Source organism: Melanerpes formicivorus, unplaced genomic scaffold (assembly GCF_026170545.1).
Source record: "Melanerpes formicivorus ecotype bairdi unplaced genomic scaffold, bMelFor1.0.p_v2 SCAF_14, whole genome shotgun sequence".
NCBI lineage: Eukaryota > Metazoa > Chordata > Aves > Piciformes > Picidae > Melanerpes > Melanerpes formicivorus.
In genome coordinates, this window is record NW_027142366.1 from 9,691,359 (window position 1) to 9,708,458 (window position 17,100).

General features: G+C 41.9%; 1 protein-coding gene across 8 annotated transcripts in view; it reads left to right on the forward strand.

Moving 5' to 3' along the window:
* Nucleotides 1-3,231: 3,231 nt before the first annotated feature.
* Nucleotides 3,232-17,100, forward strand: part of MARF1 (meiosis regulator and mRNA stability factor 1) — a 28,098-nt gene continuing 14,229 nt past the window's right edge. For 2 of the 8 annotated variants that reach the window (XM_068146866.1, XM_068146871.1), the window contains exons 1-13: nt 3,232-3,410; nt 4,690-4,897; nt 6,276-6,944; nt 7,964-8,138; nt 9,410-9,636; nt 10,474-10,591; nt 11,330-11,502; nt 12,240-12,674; nt 13,687-13,859; nt 13,984-14,142; nt 14,770-14,959; nt 15,661-15,839; nt 16,756-16,836. In XM_068146866.1, coding sequence (XP_068002967.1) covers nt 4,751-4,897; nt 6,276-6,944; nt 7,964-8,138; nt 9,410-9,636; nt 10,474-10,591; nt 11,330-11,502; nt 12,240-12,674; nt 13,687-13,859; nt 13,984-14,142; nt 14,770-14,959; nt 15,661-15,839; nt 16,756-16,836 — 2,726 coding nt within the window. In that variant the 5' untranslated portion in view covers nt 3,232-3,410; nt 4,690-4,750. Of the gene's footprint in view, nt 3,416-4,689; nt 4,898-6,275; nt 6,945-7,963; nt 8,139-9,409; nt 9,637-10,473; nt 10,592-11,329; nt 11,503-12,239; nt 12,675-13,686; nt 13,860-13,983; nt 14,143-14,769; nt 14,960-15,660; nt 15,840-16,755; nt 16,837-17,100 lie in introns of all 8 variants that reach the window. The other 6 variants (XM_068146870.1, XM_068146872.1, XM_068146868.1 and 3 more) reach the window with 5 other exon arrangements.

The following is a 17,100-nucleotide window of genomic DNA, read 5'->3' on the forward strand; positions in this document are numbered from 1 at the left end:
CCTACCATGTACACAAACACTCATTAGGCGTGTCTGGCATTTGCTTCCCGAGTCAAAACAAAACCACAAATTACCACACAGGTGTAGATATGCCCCAGCCCACATACATATGGCCCTATGTCATGAAGTATCACTTCACACCCCTGCAGCAGGTTTTACAAACTGCTGGATGACAGGCACCCATGTGCAGGGGCCCTGATCCCAGTTCCCTTTACTTCTGTGACACAATACCAGGCCTGGAGCAGAGTCTCAACCTGTATGGACTAAACTGTCGAAACCAGGAATGTGTCTTGCTCAAAGATGTTATAGAAAAAGGCTGGGAGTATAACAAAGGGAATTAAAGCCTTTCTGTATGAATATTCCATTAAAATCAATCTGTCCATTGCTATGATAACTTTAACCAAAAAGGATGAGCAAAACAACTATACTTTCAAGTGAGGTGTTAAGCAAAATAACTCTATTTTGAGGTTGGATGTTCAACAGAACTAAAGAAAGACAAGCTATTATACAACCATGAATAGAAAACTAAAGTAGGTATTAGAAAATTGGGTTAATAGCAATTCTGTCATTACTCAAGAATGTTTTTATTATTGGACAAGTTGCAGACAATAAACCACACAGTACCATAGCATGTCCCTGGTAATTAAAAAAACAAATGCTTGCAGGTTTGGGACAAAGGAAATTTTACTTGAACTCTTTGAACAAAGCTTTGAGGACAGTGTGAGTGCATAGATGCTATGCTCAGATGCTCAGATTTCAGAGGAAGCTCTTAGGCTCTCACCCTGTTACAAAACAGCCAGAGCCTGAGGCAGCACCATAGGCACTACTGTGTACAAGCAATAAATTTTGTTTTGAAGTTACTATAATTACTATCACTGCATTGTCTGCAAGAAGAATCAGAGCCTTTGTCTATTTTAAAATCAGGAGAGGAGAAGCAGCAATGATTTTATGCATTTATTTTTAGTTTTATGCTTAATAATTAATAAATGGCAGATTTCTGTGGTGCTAGGGTTCATGTGCTGGTTATTGCAATCAGAATGCCCCACTGGCTCTTCCATGAAAGCTAAGTGGGCAAAAATGTACAGATTTTGAGTTTTGGTAAGGTGGCAACACCTTATCTTTTAGCAACAATCTTCTTATGGGGGGAAAAAAATAGTGCTTCGCTGCAAGAATTAAATAACTCACCACAGAACCACTCACTCAATGGATGGTACAGGATCTGCTAACCAACTGTTATTACAAACTCCAGTACATTTTCTTCTAATGGATTAGAGAGACCCATAAAAAAAATTGATAAACTTATGTATTAGAGTACCATATGGAAATACTGCTACCACTGAAAAGCAAGCATTTAACATCACCAAACAAGAGAAGTGGTTTGACACTGACACAAAATGACAGAAAGGCTCTACAAAGATACTACGTATTCTCTACAGTCTATGTGTATACAAAACTGGGTTTGCATATGCTTAAGTATGAAACATTCTTACTACTTAAAAAAACCTAGAATCTTGACCTGACAAATGGTTGATGAAACCATCAAATCACAGAACTACTGAATTACTGAGGCTGGAATAGACCTCTGAGATCATCAAGTACAGCCTGTGACCTAACACCTAAATGCTCACGGCTTGTTAAGCAAAGCAAAACCTACCACCAATCAAGGCCTTGATTCACAGCAGCATTACACCCTGAGGGAACTGTGGTGGCAGGGGCAAGACTGGATGCAGGCAGGAACCCTGTCACTAAGAAAACCTCTTAACCTTGCTGGTGGGTGCAGCCCATTAGGCAAAAGTGAAGGTAAAATGACAGCTTAATACAATGACACCCCTTATGATCAAAAGATACTAAGTCATAGTATCATAGTATCATTCAGGGTTGGAAGGGACCGCAAGGATCATCTAGTTCCAACCCCCCTGCCATGGGCAGGGACACCCCACACTAGATCAGGCTGGACAGAGCCTCATCCAGCCTGGTCTTAAACACCTCCAGGGACAGGGCCTTGGAGTCACCAATAAGTGACCCTTCACCCCGCTCTATCACTAACCCCTCTCCTTGAGGAGCTCTGCTACCTGCACGCCAAAGGGCAGCTTCAATGATAGGGATTTACTGCATGATTTTGGCCCAGATTTATGAAGGAACTGTTAAATTGTGAGACAGAGTTGTGTCTGCAGAGACAAGAAAAATAAAATTACAAATAGAGGCAGAGTTGTTGAGATAAGGACTATCAATAGCACAAGTGTCTGAGGAAAGTGTAAATGTGAAACTTGTAAAATCTTAAAAAAGAATAAACTCAGTAATCTTCAGTGGGTTGACAGTGTCACCCACACCAACAGATCCAGTGAATCCCAGGTTATTAAAACTGAAGTAGCAGTGGTGGTACCCCTTCCATTCTTGATACTTGGCCAGCAGACTTCAGATTTTTTTACCATGAGGCAGGGACCATGCTAATGCCTAATCCAGCAGCTTGTTAGAAGCCTGTTCTTTTTTGCTAGCCAGTGATAACTTTGTATTTTTTAAGCTTAGGAATTTTTTTATACAAAGCAAACGATGCCCAAGGTGACCCACAGGACAACATAGAGAGGCCAGGCACTTCCAATGAGCAAACGCCAGACTTTTTTGAACACTACTGACATTTAACTGCTGTCCTCAGGATTAGGACTATATACTGCTTTTAAGAGAACAGGATCTTCAAACTGGTGACCTGTCCTTGCCTGGCAACCTATCATGATTTTCTGTGTACAAAAAGCAGCTCTAAGTGAAAGCTTAAACTCTGCACAAGGTGTCAAAAATTATTACCTCTAGGAGCCCAGGTCAACACCACGGCAGTCTCCTCATTGCCCGCGCACTCTGGGCACCATGGAGATCTGCTTGGAATACCTACGAGAACAGGCCCCTCCACAGGACTTCCTGGAGATCCCTCCGGGGCCACCACTCTGCCCGCCTTTGAAGGGATTCAGGCAAAACAAGGCTGAGAGCCACTCCGTGGGTGTAAGGTGTGGGGCTCTCCTCAGCGGTCCCGCCAGAGGGGCCCCAGGTACACTTGAGCAGGGCCTCCTTCATCTCCTCAACTGCCTCCTTCTAACCCTCAGCGCCGCAGACCCCCGATCCCGGCTTGGGGTGTCGCCTGGTCCCGCCCCGGCCCACACGTCAGCGGCAGCCGGGAGTCCGGGTCCTGGGGCAGATTTATAAGCCACAGCTAGCGGCCCGGCCCGGCCGAGTGCGGGCTGAGGGGAGGAGGCGGGAGTGGAGCGTTACGACAGTCGCCTTTGCGGCAGCGGGCTGCTTTCCGGTGCCCGGCGTCGCTTGACGGCAGAAGGAGCAGAGAGGGAGGAGGGAGGACAACAAAGGGAAGGGGTGTGAGGGGCCGCGGTGGCATGTGAGGGGCGGTGGCGCTGAGGGCGGCTCAGGTGAGGTGAGACGCGGCGGGCGGGGGCAAAGCAGAGTCAGGTCAGGCCCGCCGGCTCCCAGTAGCCCGGGGCTGTCTCCGCTGTCCTGTGGCAGCGGGAAGGCCCGAAGGAACGTTGCGGTCGGGCAGGGACGGGGCCCGCTCCCTGCGGGCATAGTTGCACGGCAGTCTCAGCCCGACGCCTCCCCGCGGCGGCAGCGGCCGTTTGCCCGCCAGCGCTGCAGGGTGCCTACGCTGTTTGGCTGGGCTTGCGGGGAGGGGGGGTCAGGCCTTACCGCCGCCCCTAGGGCTGCGGGCCAGGCCGAGCTGCGAGCACCCGCGGAGCTGCGGGCCGCAGAGGGTGAAGCGCGGGCGTAGGAGTTAACTTTTTTTGTTTGTTTGCTCTAGTTACCGTTTTAGTTCCTGAGCGAAATGGTGCTACTAGACATTTTAAAAAGTAGCGTGCCCTAGAAGTGTGGAACTTTAATGATATTTTATACAGCATGATTTTGGAGTACCTGAGGTTCACGTGAATAAACATTTCTACTTAAAGTAAAAATAACTTGTGGTAAAAAGCAATGCTGGGGCAAGTGTAATGCTACGGAATGTTTTCCATGGTTATTACACTTAACGTTAAGAGCAAAGAACCTGAAGCAGTGTAGTCTGAGTGCAGTATATAGTTGATGAGTAAGAAGACTTTATTGCACATTCTGTTTTATCCAGACACAGTGTGGCTGGCCTTAAAGTTCTTTGTGGTTCTGTAAAGCTGAAGTGATGTGGTCTGCTGGGAGGCAACTGCAGAATTACTACAATTATTTACAATTTTTTTTTTTGCTAATGTAAAGCTGCATTTAAATACTAAGGGTGCTGTGCTTAGTGCATTTTAAATGTAGTTGCAAAAATGGTGTCGATGCAGTTTAATTCTTCCAGGGGAGTTCACTTTCACCTGTTTTGTATTTGCTGATGAGCTGTTCTTGAAAACTTACCTCATGATTTCTTTTTCTAGTTTCAGGGAATTATTTAATGTCAGCTGCAATGCATTTCTGTGACTCTGGCTAATGCCACAGGCAGTGTTTGCTACAAACTGTCTCACCTGTGCTGCAGGTCATGAGGAATATTCCTCTACTAAATAGGAATAGTCAACTCCATGTCCCATATGCATAATTAAATCTAACATGAATAATGCAGGTTCAGTGATCCAGTAGTAGTGGAATTCATTTCATTAGACCTATATGGTTTGTGTGTCTTACCTTAAAAATTATTTAAAACAAACTTTTTTTTTTTTTCCCCCCTCTCTTTAGCAGGTGGGAAGAATGAAAGGAAAGAGGGACGAAAGAATGTTGAACTTTTTTGTTTGGTTGTATGATGGAAGGAAACAGGACAGAGAACCTCAGCAATAGATCATTTGGATGGCTTCAGCAACAAGAGAATGATGCTAAACCATGGCTCTGGAGACTCTCTAATTGCTTTTCTGTTGCTGAAAAGTCTTTGCCTTGCGGTGCGAAAACGGTAATTTGCTGCTTTACTACAAGCATAGTTGATGTCCTGATACAGAGTGGTATAACTGTAATTAACTATCCTGTTGTGGGGAGGGGAGAAAGCAATTACCAAGGTAAGTGCAAAATCTGCCTGGGAATTTAGGGACCTCAGTTGTGTCCACAGCTTTCATTGCTCTTGATGAAAGCAGGTGAGTTGCTCTGCTTGAAAGCTCTACAGCTTTGTTTGGAATAATACATCTGAGTGCCTAAAATGCGTGTGTAGCAGCTTCTTGAAAGCTCTGTGAGGTTATTGTGGAAGAAAAGAGTAGAAAAGTAGTCCTTATGCTTCCAGATTTTTGTCAGTTTAGTTTGGAATCAGATTAATTATTATTGTGCACTGAACAGCAATTGTGGATACTGTTCATCATGAGTGTCTGATTTTTCCTTCTTTCAGTTTCTTTAACTGTTTCAGTTCTGTAAATGTATATGATTCTATACATCTAAGATGCAAAGTGCTACAGAATAGTACAGAATAGACTTACTTGAGCAAGCAAACTCTAGCTGTTAAGCAGCATTCATGCATGTTTAGTCTGACTTACAGTAAAAGACATGGGAAAAAGAGATAAGCATGTATCCTGTGGTGTTGCTGTTCTCATGCATCAGGGGTTAGGAAGGGAGCTGCCATACATTCTGGAATTTAACAGATAAACCAGTTCCAAGCAAATTTTTGGCAGAGTGTATCTTCAAATCATAAGACATGGCATGAAGTAGAGAGGAATGGTTTAGAACTTCAGTAATCAATTATTCAGTACTGTGTAGTAGAAGTGCATTAAATTCAACTTGGAAAGTAAAATTTGTTCCGAAGTGCTGGCCTCAAGCTCTGGAGCAGTAAGTTGTGTGAGGGTTAGCTATTCTGACTTGACTCTTCTGGTGCTTCTCATAATCTTGCTTAGTTTTTGCTGCTGTCACTTAAAGCCTGAGCTTCTGCCTTTATGCCTGTACAAACTGATAATGTCTTAGAGTAGGTAAATGGTAATGTCTTAGAGTAGTGTTTGCCCTTAAAAGAGATCTCCTTCTTTGCTTTTCAGCTGCAGAGTATCTCTCAGCCTTAGCCTAGCAGTTTTCTGCTTGTCATACTCTGTTTTGCAGCCCCCTTGCCATGTGGTTTATACCTTTTTCATTTTGTTGTGTCCAAAATCCCCCAATGCAAATGCACCCAGGTTGACACATAACTGGCATGTTTGTTTTAGTATATTACATGTTTAGACAGTGAAGTAATAGTAATCATAAAGATAACACTTCTCAATTTCTGTTACTGTTGAAACTGTAAGTCTAAAAATATCTTGCTTATGCTACAAAGCTGTTGGTTTATTTAGGTATCTAAATTTAACTGAACTTTCACTTTCCAGAAAGATTACATGGAGAACAAGAAAGTTGCTGCAGAATTGAAGGATACTTCATCTCTTCATAATGCTGGCTCTAAACTGTTTCCAGCAGTACCACTTCCTGATGTTCATCCTCTTCAACAGCAAATACAGGTTTCACCTGGCCCGAAAGTAAGCTGCTGTGCTCATGGCTCTGACTCTTCCTGTACTCCACAAATGCATTGTGGTGGTGGTGGTGGTGGTAATTTGGTTCACCCTGGCACAATATTAGACTCCAAAAGCACTGGGACGATTACTTGTCAAGTGGGGTCAGGATTTGCGTATCAGTCTGCATCTTCACTGAAGAACCCTTCAGCTAGAAGCAATTTGTCAGGCATTGCGAGTGAGTTCCCAGGCATGTGCGTAGAAAACAGTGTCTCTTCCTGTCAACATCTGCCCTGTTGTGGAAAACTCCATTTCCAGTCCTGTCATGGTAACGTGCACAAGCTGCATCAGTTCCCAGCCCTTCAGAGCTGCACATCTTCTGGCTATTTCCCTTGTTCTGAATTCACAAGTGGGGCTCCAGGTCACTTGGATGAGCATATTGCACAGCCGGAGCTAACATCACACGTGTGCGCCAACCCTTTGCACCTAAACATGGCACCTTCCCTTTGTTTAAAGGGCTCTCACTACTGCAGTGACTGCTTGAGCAAGGTTTGTACACATCACGTTTCTCCTTCATTAAGCATGGTATATGGCTAATGTTGAAGTAAGGTTACTTGAGCAAAACACCAGCTTCCACGGGTTGCAGCTTGCATCGCCCTAGCTGGTGGTGCCCAGTCCAGCTGTACTAGGTATCCTTTTTGGAGAGTCTTTTCTGAGGTAATTCAGTTTGCTAAGAAGGCTAAAGAGGCCATCCCAATGGTTAGCTTACAGGGGACTTGGAATGTACTCAAACAGAATTTTTACAGGATTTGAAAGACCACTGTCTCTGACAGCTGCAATTAAAACAGTCCATGGTAATGACTCTGAGAAAAGGCTAACAACAGTTAACATGTGCTCTCAGCCAGCTGATCACTAAAGGCCTGTTTGTAAGTCAAGTGAGCTGTCTGATGCTGTGAGGATATTCTTGTGTTGGTGTGAAAGGTCCTAGTTCAGTCTTCCCAAATTTGTAATTTTTACTTCAGTATAGTTCTCAGAACTAATTTAAGACTCTGCTTGAAGTTTATTAGGAATTTCAAGTGAAATAATACACTTAACTTCACAAGTTTTTACTTAATTTTCCAAATTTGAGTTAACTATGTAGAAATGAAATGCTTTCAATAAAGGGTGAACAGTATGTTTGGATGTATGACCACTACTTGGTTTTGGTTTGTTTTTTTTGACAGGGAGACTCTTCAGCCTTGTACTCTTGAGCTGATTTCACATGCTTGGTTGAGGGATTTTTTTAGTATTATGTATTTTAGAATATTTATTAGCCTTCAGTAAAGGTGTCATGTCTTGATGTGCAGTTTGGTAGGATGTTTCCTTATGTTTGTAAATTCAGAGCCAAGTCTGCTGAGAGACTCTAGGGTAGAAGCTTACTTCATGCAGTGATAGGCTGTTAATTGGCTTCCTAGGATACATAGGAACTTACACTTGTTGCAGAGGGTAACCAGTGTTTCTAGCACAGAGTGGTATGTGTTAATGTTGTGCACTAAATGAATATGCATTTTGAAAAATTGTTCCAACAGCCAACCAGAAACAGCCTAGTGGATGCTACTAAAATCTGGCCAAATATTCCTCCTCCGAGTGCACAGACTGCATCTGTTCCTATCCCAATATGTAATGGCTGCGGAACCAAAGGAACAGGAAATGAGAAGAGTTTGCTGCTGGCAAGCAGTCTTGGCAAATCACCACAGAAATATGGTAAACCACATTTGTTTGAGACATGGGACTTAGTAGATGGCTCCATAAATACTCTTGCACATGACTGTTCTCTGCAAACTTCTATAAAGTCATAGAGGACTAAACAGTAAATACCATAGTGTTTCTGCTTTGCAGAGTCACAACAAGGATTTATGTTTTGACTACCTAGTTAGCTTCCTGTATTCATAACATCATAGGATGTTTGGGTTAGGAAGGGACCTTTAAAGATCGAGTTCAAGCCCTCTGCCAGAGCAGGAATGTTGATTCTAGGACAGATTGCACAGGAACACATCCAGATGGGTCCTGAAAGTGTCCAGAGAAGGAGACTCCACAACCTCTCTGGGCAGCCTGTACCAGTGCTCTGTGACCCTCACAGTGAAGAAGCTCCTCCTCATGTTGAGGTGGAACCTCTTACGCTGTAGTTTATATCCATTGCCCCTTGTCCTATCACAGGGTGCAACGGAGAGGAGCCTGACCCCTCCCTACTGACACTCAGCCCTCAGATATTTATAAACATTTATTAAATCCCCTCTCAGTCTTCTCCAGACTAAAAAGCCCCAGGGCTCTCAGGCTCTCCTCATAAGGCACATTGTTTGCGTAGAGTTGTTTACTATTTCTTTGCTTGGTTTTGCTCTGTGAGGATTTGGTATGATTTTTTGTCTCTTTTCCAGTTGTTTTGTGGGGGTGAAATGGGTGCATAATGTTAATTCAAAATTAAATAGATACTTGGGAGTGCTGAAATACCAGAAACTTCATTTGCATTTCTTAGGCTTGTAATAGCAGAAATGCTTAACCTCAGTCTCCTGAACTGTGGGGTACCTTTCTTTTTGTTCCATGCTGCCTTAGCTTTCTGTAGTCTCTGTCAATACATTGGTGATCTCCACTTCTGTTGGTGCTTTATCTAATGCACACTGTAAATTTGAACAGCTTTCATGTTTCACTTTTGCTACTGGTGCATAGCACCTGCTGCATTTAGTGTGGCACAACTTCAATTTTCATGGTGCTTGCCACTTGAGTATTTGATAACTTCTGTTAATGGATTACTTGGTGGCTTGAATTTAAAACCTAAGCTGAACTTGTCTTGCCTTTTTATCCTAACTTAAGCAATTAAACTCCTGTTAAGACTCTCTTTAGATTCCTTAAGAACATAAAGTTGAACTTGTGTGCCTGGGCATGTTGTTGTCTGAAAGCTAACTGCAAAGTTCACAGTATGTTAAGTCTAACATCTTCTGTATTTGGAAATTAAAATAAGCTGTGTTAAACCTGTACAGGGTCTCCAGAAGTTGCAATAACAGGCCAAGTTCTGGAAAACCTGCCCCCCATTGGAGTCTTCTGGGATATTGAAAACTGTTCAGTTCCCACTGGCCGTTCAGCTATAGCAGTTGTGCAGAGGATTCGTGAGAAGTTTTTCAAAGGTCACAGAGAGGCAGAATTCATCTGTGTGTGTGACATTAGCAAAGAAAATAAAGAAGTTATTCAGGAGCTGAACAACTGCCAGGTATCTAAACAGCATCCACTTGATGTTCTTGCTTGAGAACTCCTGTCCTCTGTGCTCTAATGGTGATTGCTGCTCTCTGAACATTTGCAGTAGCTTCTGTGGTTTATAATGGGTGGAGTCTTTAATGCTGCACTTTTCTGATGTGATACTTCTGAAGACTGAAACTGCATTTCACTGTGTAGATTACTGATCTAGCTTTAGTTTATTCAGAGCATACGTGGCAGTTCTTGTGTTATCTTGCAAACCTTTGGCAAAGCCATTAGCCTGTGGTCCTGTAAACATAACTTTTGTACTGTTGTTAGTGAATACTGTGCTAGTGTGCACTTGATGAGGATGCTTGTCAATTACTTGTATCCTTTGGGGCACCTTTAATACTGTGTGTTTTTTCATCAGTACCTTTTTGTTTCTTGGTATTTCAAAACTTTGTTTGTACGTGTTTCTTAGTCAGAAATGCCCTTCCCACCCTCTAAATTGCAGGTACTGTAAAAAGTTGACAGTTTATCTGCTTTTGTGAGGTAAATGAATTGATAGTGTAAATACTTGCCATGTTTGTCACCCTTCTATTTCAAGTGAAGGCTTATAGAATATTTTTAAGGCATGTAAATTGTTCTTTAGCACCATAACAGAAGTTATCCCTAAGACTTAACAGCTGGGGCTGAAGTTTATTGCTAATTAGAACAGTGTGAGATCCATACACATTTCATGCAAGTCTGCATTCATTTATCTGAAAAGGTACATGTGAAAGCTTGTATTTATGTTGGTTAAAAAAAGACATTTAAGCAAGCATGGTTCATTCAAGCTTTTTCTTTAGAGCATATCTACATATTTCCTCCATAGGTGACTGTTGCACACATCAATGCTACAGCAAAGAATGCTGCTGATGACAAACTCAGGCAGAGCCTTAGGAGATTTGCTGATACACACACTGCACCTGCCACCGTGGTTCTTGTGTCAAGTAAGTGCTCTTGGTACTGATCTGCAGTGCAGAATTTGGTTCCTCTCATTGGTAGTGCTAATGTGTGTGATGCTATTCTGCTTTCCAAGGGTTGTGTTTAGAACTAGCTTTGACTGAATTGCTCGAGAATTAATACCGTCAGTGGCAGCAAGGGGAATGTAGGGTCCATAGGATGAGAACTTGGCTCTGTTTAAGCAGTGTTGGAATTTTGTCTTGCTGACTGTCAGTAGATAAATACAGTCTGAAGTTAGACAGCTTCAGCAGGAAGCTAATGGAGGCTCAGTCTCCTATGTGGTAATCTTTCAGAATGCTTTGAACAAAATGCATTTGATTTGGTTTTTCACTTGTGTAGCATACACAGCAAAACATGCAAGCTGTATGTTGCCTGGGATTTCTCCCTAAAGCTGAGCAAGAGCTTGCTATGGATGTATACAGTACCAGTGGAGTGTTTTGCTGACACATTGCTGGAAGCTGTTATTAGAAGGAAGCCCTTCTTGGAGATTGACTGCTGCCAGTTTAAATTGTCTTTTGAGAAGCCTTGTAGCTGTTGGTGCTTTTTCATTGGAAACTTCCAGTGATTAATAGAACTTGTCTAGTGGGATCTGTGGTTTTGTTAGTTGAGTCTGTTTTGGGGTTGTGTTTTGGGTTTTTTGTTTGGTTGGTTTTGGTTGGGGTTTTATTTTTAGCTTTTTCACATGTTTTCTTGGTTTGTTTTGGTTTTTTGTCTTTTCTCTCCAGCGGATGTTAACTTTGCTCTGGAACTCAGTGACCTGAGACATAGACATGGCTTTCACATCATTTTGGTGCATAAAAACCAAGCTTCAGAAGCACTCTTACATCATGCTCATGAGCTTATTTGTTTTGAAGAATTTATTTCAGACTTGCCACCAAGGTTACCACTGAAAGTGCCGGTAAGGTTTTTAACAACACATACTTTAAGATGTCAACTTCCTTTTTCCCTTTTAATTTATAGGGAGAGCAGGCTGAGAGGTTTTTTTTGTGGTGAGACATGTTTACTGTGCATTTCATAATCATCTGTTACATTTACTACCATGTTAATGTGTGCTTTCTGCTTTAAGACTGAATTAAATAGGAGGATGTAATTAACTAAAAACTTAAAATGGGAAAGTCACATTATCATCACTAAATACTTTCTCAAATGATTCATTTTGCATCCTTTGTACTGGCAGAAGGTCAGGGGAAGAACTTAGTTGTGGATTAAAACAACTCTGCATTTTTAACTGTTTTGAGTGACAGTCTGCTGTGGTTGTTGTAGGGTTCTTTTCAGTTTTGTCTTCCTGACAATTCCCTCTGGATTTCTACTGTTGTCTTTGCACTCATGGCTTTTTCTTTCTTTGAAATAACTTCCTGATCTGTGTATTGGATTGCAAGTGGTGATGCTTTCTCACTTGGAGAAGTGATCAGGTATTCATCAGGGACACTGTAGTTGCTTCTAACTTGATATTTGAGATAGCAGTTTGAGGATCTACTTTGGTAGGAGAGCTTTCCAAACAAATTGAATGCTGGCGAAAAGAACGTGTTGGGGGAGGTGTGAGGGGAGAGCAAGTTGCCAGAATCAGTGTTAAAATGCTGGGTATGAACAAGAGGCTGTGCTGACATAGATTAAAATCTTACTCCCTTTAAACAGGCGTGCCATACTCTGCTCTATGTTTATAATCTACCAACAAACAGAGACAGCAAAAGCATCAGTAACAGACTCAGGCGTTTGTCAGACAACTGTGGAGGGAAGGTGCTGAGCATCTCTGGCAGCAGTGCCATCCTCCGCTTCCTCAACCAGGAAAGCGCTGAGCGGGCTCAGAAGCGAATGGAGAATGAAGATGTTTTTGGTAACAGGATTGTAGTGTCTTTTACTCCCAAAAGCAAAGAGCTTACTGAAACAAAAAACTCCAGCTTTGTGGGAACTGAAAAGGTGAAGTCTCCCAAAAAAGTTAACAAGAATACAAAGCTGTGCCTCCTCAACAAAGACTCGAGTGATCAGTCTTCTGGTACCAAAGGCTCTGCTGGGAGAGGACTCCTGGTCCATGGATCAGTCATCAGACCTACAAGTGTTAAAAGCTTACAGGTATTGTTGTCATACCTTCTTTAGTGCTTTTTCTCATGTTTTGAGGATTGCCTGTTACATCCTTAACTTGTCAGTCTGATTAAATGAGTAACAGTAATCTATAGTGGCGTTCCCAAATGAGCTGTACTCATTTCCTTGGAAAGCAGACAAATTTGAGAGTTGTTTTTAACTTCTTGCTACCTCCATTTCCTCAGTTCGGGAATACTGTTGGTACTTACTGCTGCGTCTCAAACCTTAGGCCAGCTTTAGCTTGTGTATTGGCATTGAGTACAACATTGTGCTGGGTTGAGGCAGCCCCCTTCCCCACCCCTGGCAACAATAAACACTCAGACAAACAGATTGCAAAAGTGATGGAAAGTTTAAATAGAAAGCAGTGAACTTTTACAGAAAGCCAAAAGCGCAGTGACAAAGAAAGATCCCAAAACAGACCCAGAGAGATCCCATCCCCACCTGAGGGTACGCCCAAGACCCCCAGGGCTCTTTCTTCCCCCTCCTACTGCTAGGCTAGTCTCAGCTGGCCAGATCTGAGACTGCCCATCCCCCCGTGGCCTTGGGCCTATCCAGGCCCAAAGCCAGGAGGCATCTCCCCCAGTTACCGGCTGACGGAGGAGGAAGAGAAGAGCAGGTGCTAGACTCTGCACTGCATCTTATAGTGGTGCAAAGGATTGTGGTATGAAATACTACATAATTTCCTGTGTCCATCCCTCTGGGCTGGACTTCTGGACACAGGAAGTAAACATTGCAGGGGGGCACACAGCTCAAACTGTAACAAACATCTAGTGATCCACTTTGCTAGTTCTAAGGAAACTTAGGGTGGATGTGAAGTGTAGCAAAAATATTTCAACAGATTGACAATTTCTATCCCAGAAGATGAGATGTTTCTGGTTATGAAATGCCAGTGAAAATACTGTTAAAGGAAAATGTATCAGTTATCTAGGTTTCCATCACAAGGAAAGCCTCTATCAAACAATGTCTAGTTCCTTCATGCTAAGCTTTCATTTGTTTCATTCAGGAGCTGTGCTGCCTTGAATCAAAGAGTGTCAGTAGAACTACTGAAAATCAGCAAGAACATTTTAGAGAACAAATTCCTTCTCCTCAGAGCAACTCTGCTGCAGCAGTGATTCCTGTGTCTCTGGCAACCAAAAAAACTGGAACAGGAGAATCATCCTGTAAAGCTATTCAGAAGTATGTTCAAAAATAGACAGCAAAAAGCTGTTTGTCTTTTAAAAAAGCCCCCCCCCCAAATAGCTAACTTTTTTCCATGTGGATTCTACAACATAATGTTTTATTTTTCTTATCTATTCTTAAGTAGAAAAGAGACCTCTGCTTCCAGAAGCATTACCAACTCCCCTGTAGATAAAAAAGATGAAGCGGTATTTCAGGTCAGCTATCCCTCTGCTTTCAGTAAGCTGACAGCCTCAAGACAACTCAGTCCTTTACTCATGTCTCAGAGCTGCTGGTCATCTCGGTAAGTGTCTTCTGTGGGAGATAGTGAGACTTCACCAGTACATGCATTGATAATGACAGCTGCCTATGCACTTGTGTAGGCTAAGTACACTAATACAGCCAAACGAAAGAATGATGATGCTTCCTAAGAGCTCACAGGGTGAACATAAATAGAAGATACAGCAAAGGCTTTTTTCAGAAGCTTACTGTGTAGCAATTGTTTCCTGTTAACTTCTGTCTTTAAACGTTCTAATAACTTCCTGTGTCCTACAGACATCTTGCTCCTCTTGCTTGCAGTGCCTTTGACGTTTCCAGTAATTTATCCAGGCCCATTCAATTCTCATAGATGTAAATCTCTTTGCCAATTACTGAAGTCACATGAATGAGTTTGACTCTTTTTTTAGTTAGTAAGGTAATAGAAGACTTGGTGTGACTTTGAAATGTAATATGAAGGGTTTCCCCTTTCTCATAGGAAGTATTTGTCTCATTATGAATGTTGTGCTTCTGATAAAAATTGCCTGTGCAAAAGTACTAGGAAAATACCTTTGAAGTGCTGGATTTGTGTACTTGCCTTGTGTCTGCTTGCTGTATATCAGGGGCATGCAAGAGCTATATTAGCTCAAATTGCTATATTATTTTTTTTTGCCAGGAGTATGTCTCCAAACCTCTCAAACAGATCATCTCCACTCACATTTAATGTGGTAAATCATACCAGTGGTACAGACTGTCCTGACCCTTTTGCGAATGGTGCAGACATTCAGGTCAGCAATCTGGATTACAGATTGTCCAGAAAAGAGTTGCAGCAAAACTTACAGGAAATTTTCTCAAGACATGGCAAGGTAAAGTCTAAAATCGCTGCAGTCCGTGTTGTCTGAAGTACTTTGTGTGTTTATGGGTATCTTGGTGGTCTAGCTTCCAGTGGGTAGGAATGGTGAGCTATCCAAAGGGGACATGGACATTTTCAAAAAGAGGAGGTATTTTGATTTTCCTTAGAGACCAGATCATCACTTCCCCTAGGTTCTTAATTTGCACATGGTCTTCATTAATCTGATATCCTGCAGCTTTGTCTATAAAACTCATAGTATTAATGGCTCCTTAGCCATGCAAAGAAGAGCCTTCGGCTTTAGCTGCCTAATATTGTAAAGCTGTGAAGCTGAATTTGTAATGTCAGTTTACACTATGATTTTTTTTAAGCTAAGTTTCTGTTTTGAATCAGAATCCATCAAAAGCACAAAGTGTGACTCAATGAAACACAATTTTGCAAGTAGAGGTCACTTCTACAGTGGTCCTGTTCATCTGATCTATAGGTGATGTTCTTCTGGCATAGTCTTCTACACGGGAAAGATGATGCTTGTGTTAAAGGAAAATCAGCATTTTGCTTTTGTCAAGGCTCCTTGCAGTTCATTCTTGCTTGTTCTGTTGGCCATGGTTCATCATACTATGTTCCCTTTTGGTGTCCTGGCCAAAGCAAGACTACCACTGCTGTTGGCATTGGGCTAATACTTTGTAATAACTGTATAAGGTGTTCTCTTCCTTTCAGGTAAAAACCGTAGAGCTCAGTCCTCATACAGACTACCAGTTGAAGGCTACAGTTCAGATGGAAAATCTGCAAGAAGCAATCAGTGCTGTCAACAGTCTTCACAGATACAAAATTGGCAGTAAAAGGATCCAAGTCTCATTAGCAACAGGGGCTGCTAGTAAATCCCTCTCTCTACTTAGGTAATAAGCACTTTGGGGGGCTCTGATTTGTTCTAATATGTATGTAGTAGCTGAGAGTTAAAATACTGAGCAAAGGAATGACAGGAAAATAAAGTAACTTTTGTCTTATGACCTGATGAACATGATAAATAGAGCTAGGCTACTCTTCACTTTAACATTTTTATGCTGTTTTATTATATTAAGTTGCATCTGAAGAGACTGATTATGTTTGTGTTTAATAGATTCACCACTATTTTATAATACTGATGCCTTTGATATATTTAGTTTGCACAGCAGAGTTAAGATTATACTTGATATCTTTATTTCTTATTTCCTCTAGGGAAGTGCTTATGAATTTTCTTTAAGGCTAGGACATGCAGTTTAAATGGGTTTGGTGTTTCTGTTCTCTATACAGAAGTAGTGCTGGTGCTAGTGCCACTACAAGTGTCTTTTTCCTTACTTGAAAGCATTAGGAAAAAAGTTGTCTTCATTTTTTTTCCACAGAAGGCTCCACTGAAAATAGTGCTGGGGTGTAGAGTATCCTACAATTGTGTAGTGCTTGCTGTTGTGTACTTGACAACTTCATTTCATTCTTTCTTGCCTTTTATGCCTCTTCAAAGGTCTTAGTGTGAATGAACAGGCTAGTAACTTATGCTGTAGCTTCAGTCTTGCATTTTACAGATGTTCAAAATCTTACCACTACCTTTGAAATATGCAACTCCTTCAGAGACCTTGCCTGAGGAGTTAGCAGAAATGTTGATGCTTGCACTCCTGATATAAGGTGTCAGTTTCTGTAGTGCTTGGGTGAAAGGGAATGCAATTTGTCCTGCTAAACTTACAGTTCACAAACTGCATCTGTAGATACCTCACCAGTTTTGGCTAGAGACTAATACCAACAGATGAACTTTGTGCTAATGTTACAAACCTTCTTTTATAGCTCAGAAACTATATCCATTCTGCAAGATGCACCTGCTTGTTGTCTGCCTGTGTTTAAATTCACAGAAATCTATGAAAAAAAGTGAGTTCTGAATCTTATTTCTTCTCTAACTTCTGCAAGAAGCCTGATCTTTTGTTTACAGGCAATTCGAGTAATGGAATGGGTATTAGATAGTAGGTTGGACTAGATGATCTCTGAGGTCTTTTCCAACCTGGTTGATTCTATGATTCTCTTGAGTTCTGGGAGTTTGGGTTTTGTGCTAGGCGTTGCAGTATATCTATCAGAGGCAATTTTCTTAATCCAGGGGCTTTTCATAGAGGGCTCTCATTCCAGTGTGTTATTTCA